Here is a 20,603-nt window from a genome sequence, read left to right as displayed (position 1 = left end):
TATTACTTTAATTTTATATAAAAGGTGTTCTTGCAGTTTGCAAACAAAAAATGGTCTAAGAGCAGTGGCATCCAAGTGTTCCCTTTCAGATGTTCTTGAATACTCTACAAAAAAAAAAAAAATCTGACAAAGAATTCCAGAGGTAGCCTAACAACATCTGGGATACAAATTTACATATCGGTCAAACCTCACATGCGGAGGGTCTAATAAAGACAACATTACCATGAACTTCATTTGAAAAATACACAAGTTGTAGATCAAGGGTGGGACCACCACATCGGGAAACCAGCACCACTATCTTATACCTTTTCATCTGTATTTTTAAAATGACATAATAAAGGTACTAGAATTTTATTCATCTTGACGGGTAATGCTGTGTTTTTTGGTATCTCTGTGTGGGTTCTGACCAATATGTATTTGGATATATAAGTCAACATAAATTCTCACACCATCAGCTCCCCTCTTAAATTAGATTGTGGTGTTTTTGTATATTATTTTTATACTTTAACTGCAGACCCAGTTTTCCAACTTCATCCTCCTTTTGTTCAACACCTGGGATGTCACAGTTTTAGCACACAGGCTTTCACCTTATCACCATAAAAACAATTATTATAATTTATTATTATCCCTTTTCAGTGCTTAGAATAGATATAAACATCAGTGAGGACATAATGTGCGACATTGAGCTCGTTTTACAGGACCCACAGAGGAATGTTTGAAGCAATCTATGGAGAGAGTGTGTGGGATTGTTAAATATGAATTATAATCCAAGGGTCACAACTGTCTGTCTATGACATACAAAAGACAATGACTTTCTTTACACTGATTGTTGTCAAGGAGAGTGATGATATTTAAATGTCTGCCTTGAATCCTAGCTAAAAACTGAAAAGTGATTAATTAAAATATTGTAAATGTCTGCAGACTTGATATAAAGTAACATATATGTCTGACAGGTTTTTATATGCAAGTAAAAATATTCATTATATGTACAGCATGGTGATTAGGTAACCTAGAACGCTTAACTTCCCTATAGGTCAATGCAGGAACCCAAGCACTGGCACATTCATAAGACAATATTTGTGTAATCTCAAAGTCATATGATTAGATTATAAGAAAAAAATATGTTTGTTTGTTTTTTCTTTTCTTGGAAGGGCACAGAACTCTTCCGTTTACGGAATATGGGTCTTTCTCATCATCGTAAAATTTCAAGAATGGTTCTTGAAGATTTCATCCAAGTTAATATCTTTCATCCAGTCATCGTTGATGTGGCCTGTTTTCAACAAGGCGTCAATAAAATCAGAATCATTGTTAAGAGATGGCCCAAGCCCATTGTTCTGAGACAGAAATTCAAATGATCCCAGGTCATTGCTAGTGTCTGTACCTTGGAAAGATCGAGACTGCTGGTTTGCAGTTGTAAAATTATTGCCCATCATAGTGGTTCCTTCCTGTGGGCTGATGTTCGTCAAAATTGGTGCTCTTGGCTGAGTCTGTCCATGGTTTAAACCTCTTAGAGATTCTATAGCTTGTCCGCTATTTCCTTGGTTCATTTGAGTTAAAGGTCTCAGCTGTGTGCCTGGAGTAACCTGGTTAGGTGGTGGCAAAGAGCGTTGAGGGAAATGCTGACTGCCCAAAACACTTTGAAGAGACTGATTTTGAAACTGATTGTTGTCGGTGAAGCAAGGAGCATCTTGCTTTTTTGCCTCTGGTGGAACCCAGTTCTGTTGACTAGATGTGCTCACCATTGCATTTGGTGCTCTTTGCCCAACCATACTTGTTCTTTGACCTGGACCAGATCTAAACTGTGGTGGATTGACTGCAGCTACTGTACTAAAAGGGGGCAAACCATTTCCTGTTGACTGTCTTTGCAAAACATGACCATTCTGGTTTGTTCCAATAGAGTTAGGACTTGTTTGTTGTTGCATGTGGGCTACACCAGGATTTACATTGTACATGGTTTGCTGAGAGCACGGGACATTCCCATACATGTTTTGAGACCCCTGAAGTGATGACGACATCCTAGAACCATGGCTTGTTGAAGAATGTCCTGAATTCTGGGCATTATGCGGTGGAAGAGCAGTAGCTATCGATGAATTGGAGTTGACACCTGGAACATAAAATACATAAGTAAATAAATGAAAATATGCTTAAAAAGTGAAACAGCTCTTTAGGTATGTTGTTAACCTAGAATATTTGGTACATAAAACAACAAGAAACTACATTTAGTGTTATATTTTGGTGAACAAATATTTACATGCTTTATATTCTATTTGACGTCATACATGATGTAAATTATGACCAGTCATTTTGTACTTACTTCTTGTCAAAGAAGACCTGTCATAAGACTTGGATGAATAACAAATTGCATTTAGCATTTTTAACTTTCTATTTACTAACATATTTATACAAGGATTTCTGTCTCCTGTTTTGGCAGCATTGGCAGAAGCTTTTTTTTTTTATTGCACGCCTGTCCGAGACAGTAATAAATTAAACTCTGAAGCAGTTGTCCAATTAAAATGCCACTGGGATTTTGTACAAATGGGTCTTAAAGTAACCCCATTGCTAATGAATCATATGCATAATTACATGCATACTCCTATAGAGGGCGGTATCATTTTACGTTAGACTCATCCCAGGTATTATATTGTAAACAGGATGTAATAAGTACGTAGTAATGCATTAAAAGGATATAGCTTTGCTGAAATTTTTTCTATTGTCTCTGCGATATTTATAAAAAAAAACCAATAATATCGTATGTTGTTTTTTTTTGTTGACATTCTGTTACTATTAACGTTATTTAAAGAAAATTGGGTACAGAAAAGAATGGGTAGGGTACGGCAACGTCTCAATGTATCAAACAATCGGCAATTATAGTCATGACATTAACCATATAGCAAGAGGGTTTAGCTGATGGTTACAAAACAGTAAGTGGGTATGTCTGTGAACAGGTTTTTGTTTTTGGAGATGTAGCCTCGTGGAGGTCAGACCTTGCACACAGTTGCGAGTGTTCCCTTTTAGCAGTAATAAACCTCTGGATCAATGTCAAATCTATTGCTTAGCAGGGTTCTGGTTGGTCCCTGGTCAGGGGGCGCATTGCTAGTGCCAACCGGTAATATAAAAAAAAACAAAAAAGAAAAATTGGGATGGGGATGAGGGAGTTCGGTGGTTAGGCCTCTTGTGGTTCAAATTGTCTCATGGCTGTTACGTGGCTGCTAAAATTTTAGGCCTGGTGTTGGTCTCCAGGGGTTGGGGACGTAGGTGAGCGTATAGAACTATTTACAGTTAGTGGGTATGAAGTTGTGGTGCTTGGTTGTAAATTTGTTGGTGTGTTCCGTGAATATAGTATGTTTATTAGCACTGTAAACTAGGTAGATTAAATATGAATGTACTTAGTATCTCACTTACAAGACTTAAATTTAAGTGTATATTAGGGGTAAGTTACAGCCAGAGGAACTGCAGGCTAAAGTGAACATGCAACCACTGGACAACCAGGGCTTGCAGCATTATGTCTCCCCCCCCCCCCTGCTGGTAAAAGGTAAGCAGAAGTCAGGGGGAGATATTACATTATATTTTCACATCTCACCCACCTACACACAGCATAGACCCTATGCACTCATCACACATACTACACCCCTCACACACACACACACACAATGCTCCTACACACACACACACACACACACACACCAATTACACACACCCTACACCCCTCACACACACACACTTCCCCCTGACACACACACACACACTGCACGCTTACACATGCAGACTGCCCACCTTACACATACTGCACTCTTCACACACACACTGCCCTCTCACTCACACTGCACCCTACACACTCTCACACACACACTATCCTACACAGCATCCATCACACACACACTGCACCCTCCACACACACACACACACACTGCCCTCCACACTCACACACACTGCACCTCATACACACACACTGCACCCTTCACACACACACACACACACACACACACATAGAAAAGAGGTAGAATAGAAAATAGAAAAAAAGGAAAAAGAAGTAGATACATTGAAATCCTTTTTTTTTTATTTTTAAACCTCTCCTCCACACATAAATTTAGTTACTATGGCACTGGTGGGCGGTAAGGACATTTTACCATCAACAAAGATACAAAAGTGGGTGGTAGGTATCAAAAGGTTGACTACTCCTGATCTAAACAGATACTTTATTAACAGGATAACAGGGTAGATAAGAAACATTTCACTCTTTGGAGTGCTTAGATTTGGAATATCGATTATTGAGGGATTACTACATGACGCACCCAAGAGGGGATTACTGAAGATCTCCTTTGTTTTTAACATTTATGGAAAATTAAGTTACCTGAAGAACTGACTAAATTGAATTTTGTATTGGTGAATCAGCAGACCTTCAGATTTTGTTTTTAGATTAGTATATTGCATCACTGCAACATGATTTTCATGAATTTGTGTGAGGGTCCGTAGAGTTACAAATAGAGGTCTCCTACACTTGTCCAATCAGGCTGGCTTAACAAGCTTTTCCTCTTATTTCCCAAAAACTCTTTTTTTTAACTGCCCCTTTTCTTTCATGTAAACTGGCTTATATGAAGTATAGCAAGCACTACTAACAATGTTAAAGGGCAATGCTTCCTTTTCTGGAAGTTACATTGTTGAATAAAGCATTGAAAACCACCTATAACGTTTTTCATGCCATGATCGATTTTCCTTTTAAATGTTTAATAAAGGAACACTCTAGGCACCATAACAACTTTATCAGCTAAAAGCATCAGCTGACGCTCTCAGCCAATCAGTAACTCCCCTTCCACAAAACAGCTTGAGAAAAATACATACATTTCTTAAGCCATTTTAATGCATGCACTACTAATTGGCTTGGTGCATCAGCTGACACGCTATCCCCTGTCCTAGGCTTTCTGAAGCTTCCTGATTTAAGCCTTGGACAAAACTGTTAGAATAGGGCAGATCTATCCGAGTTAAGCCAGGTCATAAGAAAATAACATTGGGAGAGATTTATCAAAAAACACTTTTCCATCTAATTTTTTGGGATTTTTTTCCTGTGGAAATCTGTTTTTTTGTGCCCTAACCTTCATTTTTTAATATGTGCCATTTTCTAACCAACACAATGGATTTTTGAATTTTTCGAAAAAGGAAAGTGGCAGAATTTTCCTCTAGCAAAAAAATTTGGTGGTTATCGGAGATGGGAATTTTTGTGAAAACTGGCAGAATTTACCAAAAAGAAAAGCATGACTTTATAGATAACTGTAATTAAAAGAATGATGGAATCCATGGCTTTTCAGAACACTTTGATAAATAGGACCCTCTCTCCCTCTCTATTGTGACCGATAGGTAAATAGAGAAGTATAACAATGACAGACCAGGCGCCAAGATAAAGTTTATGTTTAAGAAATGAATTAGGAACTGCACTCAATCCCATTACTCTGAGCCAAGGTGCAACTAAACCCAGGACCCAGCACCAGGTCCCAGATACAGTATATAGAGAACAAAAAGAGGTTGAGGCACTCCAAGGTTCAAGTAGGCAATTGGTTCAAACCCAATGTCGCATCGCTACGTTTCGACCTACAAGGTCTTTATCAAGCTTGATAAAGACCTTGTAGGTAGAAACGTTGAGGTTTGAATAAACATTGGGTTTGAAAAAATTGCCTACTTGTGCCTTGGAGTGCCTCAACCTCTTTTTGTTCTCTAAAATGTATATTTCAGACCTCACAGACACATATTTATTAAACAATGAAGATAAGTAAACATAATATTACAATTCTAGTGAAATGACAATTGCTCTTTAAATAGTGTATCGTACAGTTTGGCTATATTGCATTTTTTCATTCTTCTTTGCAACATTTAGTATTTTTTATATTAGCTTTTCAAACCCTTGAATGCAGTAACAGGAAATCAACCTACAATTGGCAAAGGTTCATGGAATTAACGTTTAAGGTAAGCTGGTGAGCTGAAGTTTGCTAGCACAGGATAAGGCTTTTCTGTCGTTCTAGAGATTTGTTTAACGGTAACACTGTGTTCTTACCACTATATTGATTTCCTTGTTGAACACTCATGTTGGTTCTTCTTTGGTCCTTGTAGTCCGGGGGCGGTCTGGTCAGATGTCTGTTTAATTGATCCTGAGTCTTGCTTTTCTCCTTAAAAAATTAAATAAAACAGCGCATCCTTAAACACATTTAAAATGTATCAGTACTTGCAGATGCCAATTACAGTCTATATGTTTATTAACTCCTTTTTAAGCAAGTCGAAATTATCCTGAAAAACGTACATGAAAAAATGTACATTGACAATCGTTGGACATCTTATTCCACAATGACGGCTATTTCTACGGGAGTGGTCCTCCTATTGTAACTATAACTATCTGCAATTTTTTATACAAAAGCTATTGTAGATGTTGGATGTTGGAGTAGATTTTAGAGTCTTTAAGAATGGTTTGCTATTGGTGCTGCAGCCCATCCCAAAGATCTTTGATGAGGTGGTCAGGGCTTTGCGTAAGTCTAATCAAGTTCTTCGATACCAATCTAAACAAGCCATTTAAGGATGGACATGCGTAAATTGTCATGCTGAAGAAGTAAAAAGCCTTACACACCCAATCTACTGTCATATACATAATTACCACATAGATTAAAATGGTATATTGTAGCATTAAGATGATGAGTTATTGGAAGATGCTTAAACTGATCTATTTGATGAAAATCAGTTCCAGAACATTACTTTACAGTTTGCATTTAGGCTGGGGCACTCTGCTTGCATTTGTGAATTGTAAAACTTGATTTTGCAAGAAGGGGGAGTTTTTGTAACCACCAGGAACCACCAGCAAGCATCACAATGCACCCTCCATAATCAAGACTCTAGAAGACATCAAGTACTCCCCTCAATGCCAAGCTCACTGGCAAGAACCACTGACAAAGAACGGACACTGATGCACATCAGCTAACAACAGAAGGCAGCAAGTCACAGTATTGGGACAGTAGGTTACAGCACTGGGACAGCAGGTGGCAGTAGGAGGACATTTCCTAAAATAATTTAAGACATAGAAACATGGAATGTGACGGCAGATAAGAACCATTCGGCCCATCTAGTCTGCCTAATATTTCGAAATATTTTTAATTAGTCCCTGGCCTTATCTTAAGTCTAGGATAGCCTTATGTCTATCCCACGAACGCTTAAACTCCCTCACTGTGTTAACCTCTACCACTTCAGCTGGAAGGCTATTCCATGCATCCACTATCCTCTCAGTAAAGTAATACTTCCTGATATTATTTTTAAACCTTTGTCCCTCTAATTTAAGACTATGTCCTCTTCTTGTGGTAGTTTTTCTTCTTTTAAATATAGTCTCCTCCTTTACTGTGTTGATTCCCTTTATGTATTTAAATGTTTCTATCATATCCCCCCGTCTCATCTTTCCTCCAAGCTATACATGTTAAGATCCTTTAACTTTTCCTGGTAAGTTTTATCCTGCAATCCATGAACCAGCTTAGTAGCCCTTCTCTGAACTCTCTCTAAAGTATCAATATCCTTCTGGAGATACGGTCTCCAGTACTGCGTACAATACTCCAAGTGAGGTCTCACCAGTGTTCTGTACAATGGCACGAGCACTTCTCTCTTTCTACTGCTAATACCCCCCCCCCCCTATACAACCAAGCATTCTGCTAGCATTTCCAGCTGCTCTATTAGATTGTCTGCCTACCTTTAAGTCATCTAAAATAAAAACTCTGTCCTAAATCCCTTTCCTCAGATGTTGAGGTCAGTAGGGTATCAAAATATCCTATACTCTGCCCTTTGGTTTTTACGTCCAAGATGCATTATCTTGCACTTATCCATTTTAAATGTCAGTTGCCACAGCTTTGACAACTTTTCTAGTTTACCTAAATCATTTGCCATTTGGCTTATCCCGAGTCCTGGAACATCAACCCTGTTACATATTTTTGTATCATCAGCAAAAAGACATACCTTATCAAGACCTTCTGCAATATCACTAATGAAATATTAAAGAGAATGGGTCCAAGTACACTTAAATATAGGAGCCACCCATACATTTTAACTAGAAATTTAGAAAAAAAAATCTATAATGTAAAACAACCAGTACTATAAATACAGAAGAATTTAGCTTATGTATATATGGGAAGTATCTTACCTTTGACCCGTGAGGGATACATAATGATCCCTGGTGGTCCAGTGATATTTGGTAACAATAGCCTGCACCTTGGCCAGGTGCAGACTGAGTACACTCTTCTAGCAAACGCACACACACACTGATACTTTACCTGCGCTATACATTGCAGGGTGCTTTTTGAGGTAAAAAAACTGCGTCCTATATTCCCCCAAAATATGGTATTTAAACATTTCTATAGAAATTCAAATAAACACAGAATCCTGTAACCTGAAAGGCTCAACATGTTTAACTGCATTGTAAATCAGCTACATTATAAAATCTAATAGGCTGATTTTCAAATGACTTTAAATTAATAAAATTGTATCAACTACGGCTCTGTGATGCTTAAAATTCAGTAAAGAGCTTGGATCCCTTTTAAAACCCAATTTTAATTGACAAGCATTTAGACTGATTTGTATTTTTAATATTGGAATAGGAAAATTGCTTAGCATAAAAATAAAATTAACAGTAATAGTAATATGTGCTCACATAGCTCTTGTTGTCTGCAGTGCAGGGTGTCAGTACATGGCATTGGATGGTGAGATTTTAAGGGACCTCACCGGTTTCTATGATACAACGTTTTTGATAGAGTATTACACCAAAAATCATAAAAAAAATTTTTCATGATATCAGCTGTCAGTGGCGTACATACCAGGGTCGCAGGGGTCGCGGCTGCGACCGGGCCCGGCCCACCAGGGGGCCCGGCCGCCCCTGTGACCCGGTATGTACGCTCTGGGCCAGCCTGTTCTGCTGGGGGGCCCAGGAGCCGGCCACGTCCGGGTCCCCCGAGGCTGGCCCTGCTTACACCCGGCGAGCAGGCAGGCTGGCCGGCGCGCGAGGGAGCACTCTCCCCTGAGTGCTTCCTCTTCAGCTCCCTCGCGCACCGCAATGATACCGGAGCCGGAAGATGACGTAATCTTCCGGCGCCGATATCAGTACGCGGCGCGCAAGGGAGCTGAAGAGGAAGCACTCAGGGGAGATTGCTCCCGAGCGCGCCGGCCAGCCTGCCTGCTCGACGGGTGACCAGCCCCCCAGGAGCCCAGCAGCACCACTGGACCCCAGGGAATCCCCTCAGCACTCCAAAAGGTAAGGAGGCTGGGGGGATTAAATTAAAAAAAAAATGTGTTAGTGTTACTCTGAGTGTTAGTGTGTGTGTGTTAGTGTGTGTGTTAGTGTTACTCTGAGTGTTAGTGTGTGTGTGTGTTAGTGTTACTCTGAGTGTTAGTGTGTGTGTGTGTTAGTGTGTGTGTTAGTGTTAGTGTTACTGTGAGTGTTAGTGTGTGTGTTAGTGTTACTGTGAGTGTTAGTGTTACTGTGAGTGTTAGTGTGTGTGTTAGTGTTACTCTGATTGTTAGTGTGTGTGTTAGTGTGTGTGTTAGTGTTACTCTGAGTGTTAGTGTGTGTGTGTTAGTGTTACTCTGAGTGTTAGTGTGTGTGTGTGTTAGTGTGTGTGTTAGTGTTACTGTGAGTGTTAGTGTGTGTGTTAGTGTTACTGTGAGTGTTAGTGTTACTGTGAGTGTTAGTGCGTGTGTTAGTGTTACTCTGATTGTTAGTGTGTGTGTTAGTGTGTGTGTTAGTGTTACTCTGAGTGTTAGTGTGTGTGTGTGTTAGTGTGTGTGTGTTAGTGTGTGTGTGTTAGTGTGTGTGTGTGTGTTAGTGTTACTGTGAGTGTTAGTGTTACTGTGAGTGTTAGTGCGCGTGTTAGTGTTACTCTGATTGTTAGTGTGTGTGTTAGTGTGTGTGTTAGTGTTACTCTGAGTGTTAGTGTGTGTGTGTGTTAGTGTGTGTGTGTTAGTGTGTGTGTGTGTGTGTTAGTGTTACTCTGAGTGTTAATGTGTGTGTGTTAGTGTTAGTGTGTGTGTTAGTGTTACTGTGAGTGTTAGTGTTACTGTGAGTGTTAGTGTGTGTGTTAGTGTTACTCTGATTGTTAGTGTGTGTGTTAGTGTTACTCTGAGTGTTAGTGTGTGTGTGTTAGTGTGTGTGTGTTAGTGTTACTCTGAGTGTTAATGTGTGTGTGTTAGTGTTAGTGTGTGTGTTAGTGTTACTGTGAGTGTTAGTGTTACTCTGAGTGTTAGTGTGTGTGTGTTAGTGTGAGTGTTAGTGAGTGTCTGCTAGTGAGTGTCAGTGAGTGTGTTACTGTGTGTGTCAGTTACTGAGTGTGTCAGTTACTGAGTGTGTTTGTGTTAGTGAGTCTGTTTTATGTCTGTTAGTGAGTGTGTGTTTGTCAGTGAGAGTGTATGTTTTGTAAGTGAGTGTGTATGTATGTGTGTCGCTGAGTGTGTCTCTGTCAGTAAATGTGTGTGTCTGTTAGCTAGTGTGTATGCGTCTGTTCATGATAGTGTGTGTGTGTCTTCAGCACTTACCTTTCTCCAGCGCCGGACTCCCTTGGCGCTGGGGATCCCTCCGCCGCTCAGCTCCAAATGCAAATGCACGGCAAGAGCCGTGCGCGCATTCAAACCGCCCATAGGAAAGCATTACTCAATGCTTTCCTATGGACGTTCAGTGTCTTAGAATCGCGAAAGCTCCTCTAGCAGCTGTCAGTCAGACAGCCGCTAGAGGCTGGATTAACCCTCAGTAAAACATAGCAGTTTCTCTGAAACTGCTATGCTTTTAGCTGCAGGGTTAAAACTAGAGGGACCTGACACCCAGACCACTTCATTGAGCTGATGTGATCTGGGTGTCTGCAGTGGTCTTTTAACCCCTTAAGGACACATGACATTCCCTTTTATTACAGAAGTTTGGTCCTTAAGGGGTTAAGTGTGTGTGCATCTGCATGCACTGGTGTACATACCGCGGTCGCAACCCTGCAACCAGGTGCCTGCCACCATGTGTTGCGGCCCCGGCCTGCGCAGAGTAAGCGTGCGGGGGGGGGCCCACGGATCAATTTTCGCACCGGGGCCCCATAGGTCATGTGTACGCCACTGTCAGCTGTATAGTTAAAAAAAAAGTACATTGTCCATACTGCTTTTTAAAGGGACACTATAGTCACCTAAACAACTACAGCTTAATTTTCAGAGAAAATACAGTGTTTACATTGATTGATAGGAATACCTCCAGTGGACGTCACATTTAGATGGCCACCAGAGGGACTTCCTATCATGTAGGGCCCTAAAAAGGCCTTGTACACGTCAGACGTACTAAAATACGTCTGACGTGTGCAGGAGAGAGAAGGCACTGTGTGTGCGCCTTCTCTCTCCAGCCTGTCAGCAGAGGAGAGGGGGCGGGCAAAGACCGCAAGCTGAGCTGTCAGTCAGCTCAGCTCGCGGCCGCGCACACCGCGCGCATGCGCGGTAGTGCACCCAGGACTTCAGAGGGCGGCATTCTCTGAAGTATGTGTGGCGAAGCCGCACATGCGCAGAAGGGAGCAATGACACTTCCAAATGGAAGCATCTGATTTCTCCCTGCTCGCGCCCGCCTATTTCGTCATTTTGACGAAATAGGGGGCGCGACTTCACGAGGCTCCCGGCGCTGTAACCAGGTGAGTAAAATCCTCTGCCTGGAGAGCCCCTTTAATAGTTCCAAGAGATAGTGATGAGACACCTGAAATGGCCAAAATACAGCAAAATACACTCCCCATAAACCCCTGTGTGTATTATTGGACTTTCTCATTTATGGCCTTGACTGTTCTCCTCCTTTTCCTGAGTAACCATTGTAAGAACTATAAACCCAATACTTGCAGCTCTCAAACAGAAAGATATATATATATATATATATATATATATATGTCCTTTAAAAGTGAAGATCATAATGAGATCATATTAATTTATTGCAAATGACTTATATTCACAGGTTCATTACTTTTTATTAAATAAAAGTAATTTTGTATGAACGGACAATTTATTAAATATGGTGGCACTCCAGGTGAGACAACTGGTTGGCTATGGTGAATGTGGAAGACCTTGCACTTGGTGGCTACTGGGTACTAAATGTTACATCAAGTACTGCAAGCTAGCACTGAGGACCAATGACAAGTCCCTCTAGGAAGTACAAGGAACAAGTCTCTGTTACTGGGGGGCATATTGTAACAGATGGGTGATCGTATAACACATTACGTCCCAGTAGGGTACGGAATGTGGAACTCCAAAACACCAGGAAGCAACAGTGAGACAACAAAGATTGCCAGGTAAGATCAACAAGACAGGTTTTTTTTTGAACCAGTACAAGATCAAATCTGAATAGCAGATTTTGTGCCCAGTTCAAATTTAGATTGTTTTTAATCTGAAATTTAAGATTTCAAGAACCCTACCACGAGCCTGAGATACACTTGGGTTGTCCCAGGTGAAACTGTGGGAAATTCACAAAGCATTTTGCAATTAATTCACCTGGGATACCCTCAACCTCACAGGTGGTCCTGTCACTTTTTATATATATATATAGAGAGAGATGAAAATTCTTCAGTTACTTTTTATCTCAAAGTAGTGATTTGTTTATATACTCTTTCCTTTCCTGTTATAAAACAAGCAAATGTTACTATTGAAGTTCTGTGTCCCTTTGACTTGCGAAATGAAATGGAATGAGAATATTACCGTTCCTGAAAGTATTTGCTGCTGCATAATGAGCTGTTGTTTTTGCTCCGCCATCTGCCTCTGTAAAATGTTTGGTTTCTCCATAAGCTGCTGGCTTAGTAGAGTTTGCTGGGAGGAGAAGCCACTTCCAGGACCAGGGCTGGAGCTGGGGTTGGTGGTGGAGCTGCTACCAGGTCCCTGGGGTGTTGTGGAGTGCTGATCCTGGAAAAAAAAAAAAAGAATTGTATTCTCAACATAAGTGAACAATAAACAGAAACAAAATATGTTGAAAAGATTCTGAACCCATCTCCACTAAGTTGGCCAACTAGCTCACCAACTTGCTTAAGTCACTACATAAAACCTGGCTCACTATCATAATGGAAAAACAGCTGACTTGTTTCACAAAACTGTACAAGCATAGATATTGCTGGGAGGAGGATTTGGAGACTGAAGTCCCAGATTTGAGGTGAAGGGGGTAAGAGGATATTATCTTATTTTTAATGCAGGCACCCATAATAAAAAGAAAGTTCAATAGTATAGTGCTCCGCTTTTTTATTATGTCCTTCCTAGGTGACTGTCGGGTGGGAGTGTCGGGGAACAGAACTTTACTGCACACCCATTCTATTGCATCTTATTGAATACCTGGCTGTGGGGTATGTGCTTTACTTTTATTGACATCCTGTAGAGCATCAGCAGCATGCTGTTCATGGGTAGAAGGGGGACATAAAATAGAATGGTTGGGATATGTCAATACATTGCCACCTCTATGTTAGTGTAGGCGTCATTATATTTATCTTTGTCCCAATCCAAGGTGGATAGAATCAAATATTTTGGAAAATTATTTTTATTTTTCAGTAAATTCATCCTTAAAATTCTGTCTGAACGTGGTGGGAATTGCAGGTCATAGTAGCTGCGACATCTGACATCATTTTTGCTATAACAACACATACATTTCACATCAGTTATTTTAGGTATTAAAGTCAGAAGTATTCTATAATATAGTGGTCTCTTTCAGTGTGAGTCCTTCGTGTTTTCATATTTTCCAACAAAAATGTCAACTCTCTAAATCACAGTTGGGTTTGTCAAGTACTTTAAGTTTGTTTAGAATGTTACTGACTCAGGACAAACATCTAAAAAGAATGCTGACCTTAAAACATCTTTGCAAGGAACTTTATGGGTGTGTTGACTGATTCATAGCTTCAGTAGGTTCATAATGTCATGAGTCTCTGTGTTACTCTAAAGGAAAATTACGGTGTGATTTTTCTACTGTACATTTAAAAACATGTCTACCACCAGGCTGTAATTTCTTGATTTTGAATTTGATCAGTATATTTACATTGTTGCAAATGCAAGAAACTCCCCTAATTTACACAAAATATTCCACAAGATACAACAAACCCTGCACACAGGTTCCGCTTTATGATCTGGCCATCCACGAAGGAGGTGCTTCGTGTCAGAGACAGACACTACTAAATCCGCCAAAGTAATGAAAAAATAGATGAACACAAGCAACACTCCAGGATATAGATGGTAAGTTTATTAAGAGGGTAAACCACGAACCACCCCATATAAGCCGCTATGTTTTGGCTCAGCAGAGCCTTAATAATGCATTACACAAAAGAAAAATTGTTCTCTCTCTTGGCCTTGGTCAGAGCACTACATCACACTGTCCCACAATTCCTACAAGATGTATAACATGTCATCTTCTAGACACCAGAATGCAAGGTCTGCTCTCTGTAGCGAACCATGGGTAACCTGAACGGTCACTTACGCTAATTCCCTTCCTTCAGCTGAACAGGAACTATTTAGAGTATAAGGAGACTCATTTTCCTCTGTACCTGGGAGACCAAGTGCGGGAAAAAGGGACCGTCCCTTTGTCTCCCAGGCACAGAGAGCCCACCCGCAGGAAAAGAGCTGGTCTCTTTGTCCCAGCGGCCAACACAAAGCCCGTCAAACTCGCCAGTGCCCCAGAAGGGACCTTCGCAGTGGTACCTTCCTTGACCAGACTCCGCTCGCGAGGTCTATGTGTGAAACCCTGCAAGGGAAGCGTCTCCTTTCGGAATGCGAAAGCTCCCCCTGGACTGCATTAATTAATTTCTTCCCTTGCGGTTTCACACTTATGTTGCAAGTGCGAACGTTTTGATTAATTGGTGTGAACATTCTAATGGGGCACTGGGGAGGTCCTTGTTCGGGAAACGAACGAGTCGGGAAACAATCCACGAACGCCCCCCGGTTTTCGTTCGTCTGCACGAATGGCGGTCAGCCGGAGGAGTGCTCATTAATTGTTTGTGGTTTGACACTATGTTGCAAGGTGTGAAGGTTCTAAGCTAACATTCTAAATGGGGTATCAGGGTGGTCCCCTTTTGGGAGGCGAATGAATTCCCTTTGTGGAAGCACTCCCAAATGGGGAGCGGGCAGAAGATCCAAAAAGATGGGGAAACACACATAATACCAGACAGGCAATTCACAGACCGACAGCGGTCCCGCCACACTCTCCAACTCATTTTGACCATTAATAGCAGAGGACAATCGTCAGCAGAACATGCCCAATCAGTTTTAACATCAGGCCTCCTCCTGATGTTCAGGTCCATTCCTTCTTTCTCACCTCTTTATTCCTTTATCTCATGCTTTATTTATAGAAGCACGTTGAGCTAATTTCATGCATTATGTACATCCATAGACATGTCACATTCCATTGCAGGAATTATTGCATTGAAAGATCATGTAAACACTAGTTAGCCATTCACTGTACATATTCATTGCATCACAACAAAAGAGCAAAAATAACCTGAACAGTACACTGTGCTACAGTTCCACAAACCATATTGAATGAAATATATAAACACACAGAACTTGATGTTCTCTCGAGATTCAAACATTTCAGAGTGAAGTAAAACTATAGATCTCCTGGTTTCCCATCATACACAGGTGAAGAAGAGCAGTCACTGTCAATGAAACAACCAGGGGACCAATTACCAAGTTGTGGGGTTTGTACATTTTAAACTAAAATTGCCATGCTGGCATATTAGTGGACTTGTATGTAGATTTATTTAACCCCTTAAGGACACGACATGTGTGACATGTCATGATTCCCTTTTATTCCAGAAGTTTGGTCCTTAAGGGGTTAAACCCAACTATTTGGGTCTACATTTGATACTTAGACAGTCAGTGATGAACTAGCCTGCTAGAACTTTTTTGGTGTATAGATCATGCCCCTGCAGTCCCACTGCTCAATTATCTGCCATTTAGGAGTTAAATCACTTTGTTTATGCAGCCCTAGTTACGCCTCCCTGCATGTGAATTGCATAGCCTTCCTAAACACTTCCTCTAAAGAGTCATCTAGTGTTTACACTTCCTTTATTGCAAATTTTGTTTACTTTAGAATTGTTATCTCTTGCTCTGTTAATAGCTTGCTAGACCCTGCAGGAGCCTCCTGTGTGTGATTGAAGTTCAATTTACAGAGCAGGAGAAACAAACTTTTAAAGTAAGTAACATCGGATTAAAAATAAAACCATTTTCTATCACGCAGGCTGTGCCAGTCACAGCCAAGGGAGGTGTGGCTAGGGCTGCATAAACAGCAGCAATGTGAGTTAACTCCTAAATTGCTAAACAGAGAATTGAGCAGTGAGACTTCAGAGGCATGATCTATACACCAAAACTGCTTCATTAAGCTAAAGATGTTTAGGTGACTATAGCGTTTATTTAAGTCTGAAAAATCACTATAATGCTAAAACTGATTGTAGAAAAAGGTCCCGTGTTCTTAAAAGAACACAGCAATACTTTCATGTTGATCCAAATCTTTTACCACATGAAATGCAGCTCTGGCTTGTTTAAACTAACATCCTCTGAATTGTGCAATACTTCAATAAATTGACTCTTTTTGTTTATGAATCATAAAGGCTACATAAAAGCAGAGGAAATTTTAATCGGATCATTTGAGTTCAGTTGAAAGTTGTGGGTACCTACTCTGACACATTTAAAAAAAACATATTTATTTGACCAGTTTATAAATACACTGGAGATCACTATGACAATTGAACAAATCATTAAAAAAAACCACAATACTTACATAATTAATAGTTCTAAATGCACAAGCAATCTGTCTACGTGCACTAAAAACCAAAACAAAATATTGCTGCCACCTCCAACCCTGTGTCTGTCTTCTCCCATTACTAGAGGACATAGTCCTCAACATATTACAGTGTTTAAAAAAAAACAAAGAGTGCCTGGACCCCTATTACTTTTTAATCCTCAACATAGTCCACAACAAGAGGACATAGTCTTAAATTAGAGGGGCAAAGATTTAAAAATAATATCAGGGAATATTACTTTATTGAGAGGGTAGTGGATGCATGGAACAGCCATCCAGCTAAAGTGGTAGAGGTTAACACAGTATAGGAGTTTAAGCATGTGTAGGATAGGCATAAGGCCAGGAATAAGATAAGGCAAGGGACCAAATGAGAGTATTTAGAATATTGGGCAGACTAGATGGGCCGAATGTTTTTTTATCTGCCGTCACAGTCTATGTTTCTATAATGTCTTCCACTCTCCCGTTTCTTTCAGCTGTCTCAACTATGACTCCCTGTGTTTCTAAGTCCCATCTTGTGCCTGGGTTATCTGTCTGTCTGTCTATATCTCTATATGTCTGTCTGTCTCTCTGTCTATCTATTATGGAAGCTTTCCTACCCATGAATGGATGGAACTGTGCTCCAATCGAACAAAGACTACATGGGTTGTGGAGGAGTTTGGAGGCCAGCCTCCTTCCTAGAGACTGTGTGTCCTCTGTTACCCTAATAGATTAAGTAGGGTTAATTATGTGTGAATGGTGAGTTCTAAAATTAATCTGTGTTTTAGGTTGTGGAGTTAGTGTTTTGTTTGTAAGTTTTATTTGACCAGTGAGGCCTGCCACTTTGATTGAGTTAGTGCTGCTAAGGCACTTTGGCACCGAGGGTGGGTGTCATTTAATTAAACATGTCATTGTTATCGGTTCTCCTCTCCTTGTGTTTCCCTTTATAACCCCCCCCCCCCCTTCCCCACACCATCAATTAAATATACATTGTCCTTCCCTGCAAGTCTTGTCTGGTGTATCAGGAGAGATGCACAAGAACTATTCAACACTTCCCCAAGTGACTGGCTGAGGGTTGTGCAAGAAGAAAGGAACTGGAAGAACAATTCATGGTGATTGCTGCATAGAACCCGTGGAGACAGGGAGAAGGGATGAACATCTATCTATCTCTATATATGCCTATTGACTTACACTAACCAAATTAATTTTCTTATTAAAGTAAATTATGTTTTTACAGATACTGTAGCAGACGTCCAGTACTGGTACAGTGCAGAGGGCAGCTAGGTCACCAAATCCGTGGTCTCTCTTGTCCCGTAGAGAAGCAGGTAAAAACAAAGAGGGAGGTGCAGTGCCTGGAATGTCCTTGGAGTGTGTATATATAACCATAAGCATTTACGTAAACACTTTAGAGAAAGTCATTGTATAGTGAAATGCGTTACATGTATTTAAATATTGCTTTATATAGTTCTTTTAACCTATTTTTTTTTTTATCATTTATTCTTTTTTGTCAATAAAAGTACTTTTTTTATTAGACCAGTTTGCTGCTGGATTCCTGTACTCCATATCCTTGGTGGGGATAATACCACCTAAGCCTGTTGGACAGAGCAATCCCTATTTGCTCTATCAAATGTGAGTAGTTTTCTTTTATCTATTTCATTTTATTTATCACTTTTTACACTCTATACTATTGTGGTTTAATTTTCTCTTTTACTTATATAATCAGAGAAAGACCACCAGCACCTATATCCTAGAGTGGGGATCATACCACTTAACGCCATACCTGTTGAGCCATTCTCTATATATTTTAATATTGAATGTGGCACTCTATACTATTTACTATATACTATTTACACTCTATGCTATTGTGGTTTAATTTTCTATTTTACTTATATAATCGGAGAAAGACCACCAGCACCTATATCCTAGAGTGGGGATCATGCCACTTTATGCCATACCTGTTGAGCCACTCTCAAGGCTCCAGAACACGTGAGTGCACATCCTTTATAGCTATATATTTTAATATTGAATGTGGCACTCTATACTATTTACTATATACTATTTACACTCTATGCTATTGTGGTTTAATTTTCTATTTTACTTATATAATCGGAGAAAGACCACCAGCACCTATATCCTAGAGTGGGGATCATGCCACTTTATGCCATACCTGTTGAGCCACTCTCAAGGCTCCAGAACACGTGAGTGCACATCCTTTATAGCTATATATTTTAATATTGAATGTGGCACTCTATACTATTTACTATATACTATTTACACTCTATGCTATTGTGGTTTAATTTTCTCTTTTACTTATATAATCGGAGAAAGACCACCAGCACCTATATCCTAGAGTGGGGATCATACCACTTTATGCCATACCTGTTGAGCCACTCTCTATATATTTTAATATTGAATGTGGCACTCTATACTATTTACTATATACTATTTACACTCTATGCTATTGTGGTTTAATTTTCTATTTTACTTATATAATCGGAGAAAGACCAACAGCACCTATATCCTAGAGTGGGGATCATACCACTTCACTCATACCTGTTGAGCCACTCTCAAGGCTCCAGAACACGTGAGTGCACATCCTTTATAGCTATGTATTTTAATATTGAATGTGGCATATTGCACTATATATCTCTGATTTCGCCTACATATCAGTAAGAGAAGCTGCATCCACAAGAAAAGAAGATTATTCCGCCCAAGCGTCAAAGTTGGAGTTGCACCTAAGCTCCTATAAAGTATGAATGCATATAATTTTAGTTACCCTCACCTTAATGTATTTTTTATGTACTTCACTGTCAGTTTTCTATTTCTACTTTTTTATGGTTATATATAAACACTCCAAGGACATTCCAGGCGCTGCATCTCCCTCTTTGTTTTTAACTGTAGCTGCCCTATCTAAACACTGAGTTATTGTATTAGTTCTCCTTGGACTAAACTGAAATTGTAACAATCGACTTCAGCAATTTCTTTTAACAGGTCAATTTAAAGGGACTCTATGGGCACGCAGAACACTTCAGCTAATTGAAGTGCTCTGGGTGCAGTGCCCCTGTCAGTTTAACCCTGAATAGTAATTATTGCAGTTATTAATAATTGCAATATTTACTGTAGCAAAGCTCCAGTACTCCGACCGAGTACCTCCGCCAAGTCTGCTTCCTCGTAGCTGTCAGGGACCCTGAGCACTTCAGTCCCAGTCGCCGAGGCTTGACTGGGATCACTGAGGGCAGGGGCGGACTGAGAACCCTCAGGGCCCACGGGCAAAATAAATCAAGGGCCCCCTTACAGGCCCCACCCATGCTCCGTAGCAAGCCCCACCCTTGTCCCGCCTCCAGCCACACCCTACACAATCTTTAGACACAAGGAACAAAAGTGCAATAATCCCCTCAAGGCCCCAGTAGAGACTACAATTGAGGGCTAATGGGCCATGGAGGGGGGGTCTTTCTAGCAGAGGCTATCTCAGTGTTATTTAGAGAGTGTTAGAAAGAATCTACTCGAGCCCCATTAGAGACTACAATGGAGTCTAATGGGGGCCTGGAGGGGGGTCTCTCCAACACTCTGGTTCCTATTTACAATATAGCAACACAACATAGCTTGCTGATACCTAGGCCAAGTTGGCTCCTCCTACCTTAATTACCGTTGCTGGAAGGCTGTGGGCTTGCTGGCTGCGGCTGGCAGGCTGTGGCTTCCCGGCAGGCTGTGGGCTTGCTGGCTACTGCCGGCAGGCTGTGGGCTTGCTGGCTACTGCCGGCAGGCTGTGGGCTTGCTGGCTGTAAGCCTGTGGCTTGTTGTAAGTCTGTGGGCTGGCTACTGGCCTGTGGCTGGCTGCTGGCCTGGCTGGCCTGTGGGC

General features: G+C 40.7%; 1 protein-coding gene across 2 annotated transcripts in view; it reads right to left on the bottom strand.

Moving 5' to 3' along the window:
• Positions 1–59: 59 nt before the first annotated feature.
• The window catches only part of MAML2 (mastermind like transcriptional coactivator 2), a 167,364-nt gene continuing 146,820 nt past the window's right edge, over positions 60–20,603 (bottom strand). For both annotated transcript variants that reach the window (XM_063430524.1, XM_063430533.1), the window contains 3 exons: positions 12,700–12,900; positions 6,044–6,155; positions 60–2,104 (listed from right to left, as the gene is read on the bottom strand). In XM_063430524.1, the coding sequence (XP_063286594.1) occupies positions 1,206–2,104; positions 6,044–6,155; positions 12,700–12,900 (1,212 nt within the window). In that variant the 3' untranslated portion in view covers positions 60–1,205. The remainder of the gene's footprint in view (positions 2,105–6,043; positions 6,156–12,699; positions 12,901–20,603) is intronic.

This window comes from Pelobates fuscus, chromosome 1 (assembly GCF_036172605.1).
Source record: "Pelobates fuscus isolate aPelFus1 chromosome 1, aPelFus1.pri, whole genome shotgun sequence".
NCBI lineage: Eukaryota > Metazoa > Chordata > Amphibia > Anura > Pelobatidae > Pelobates > Pelobates fuscus.
Note: the sequence above shows the minus strand (reverse complement) of the source record. Positions and strands in the feature narration are given on the sequence as shown.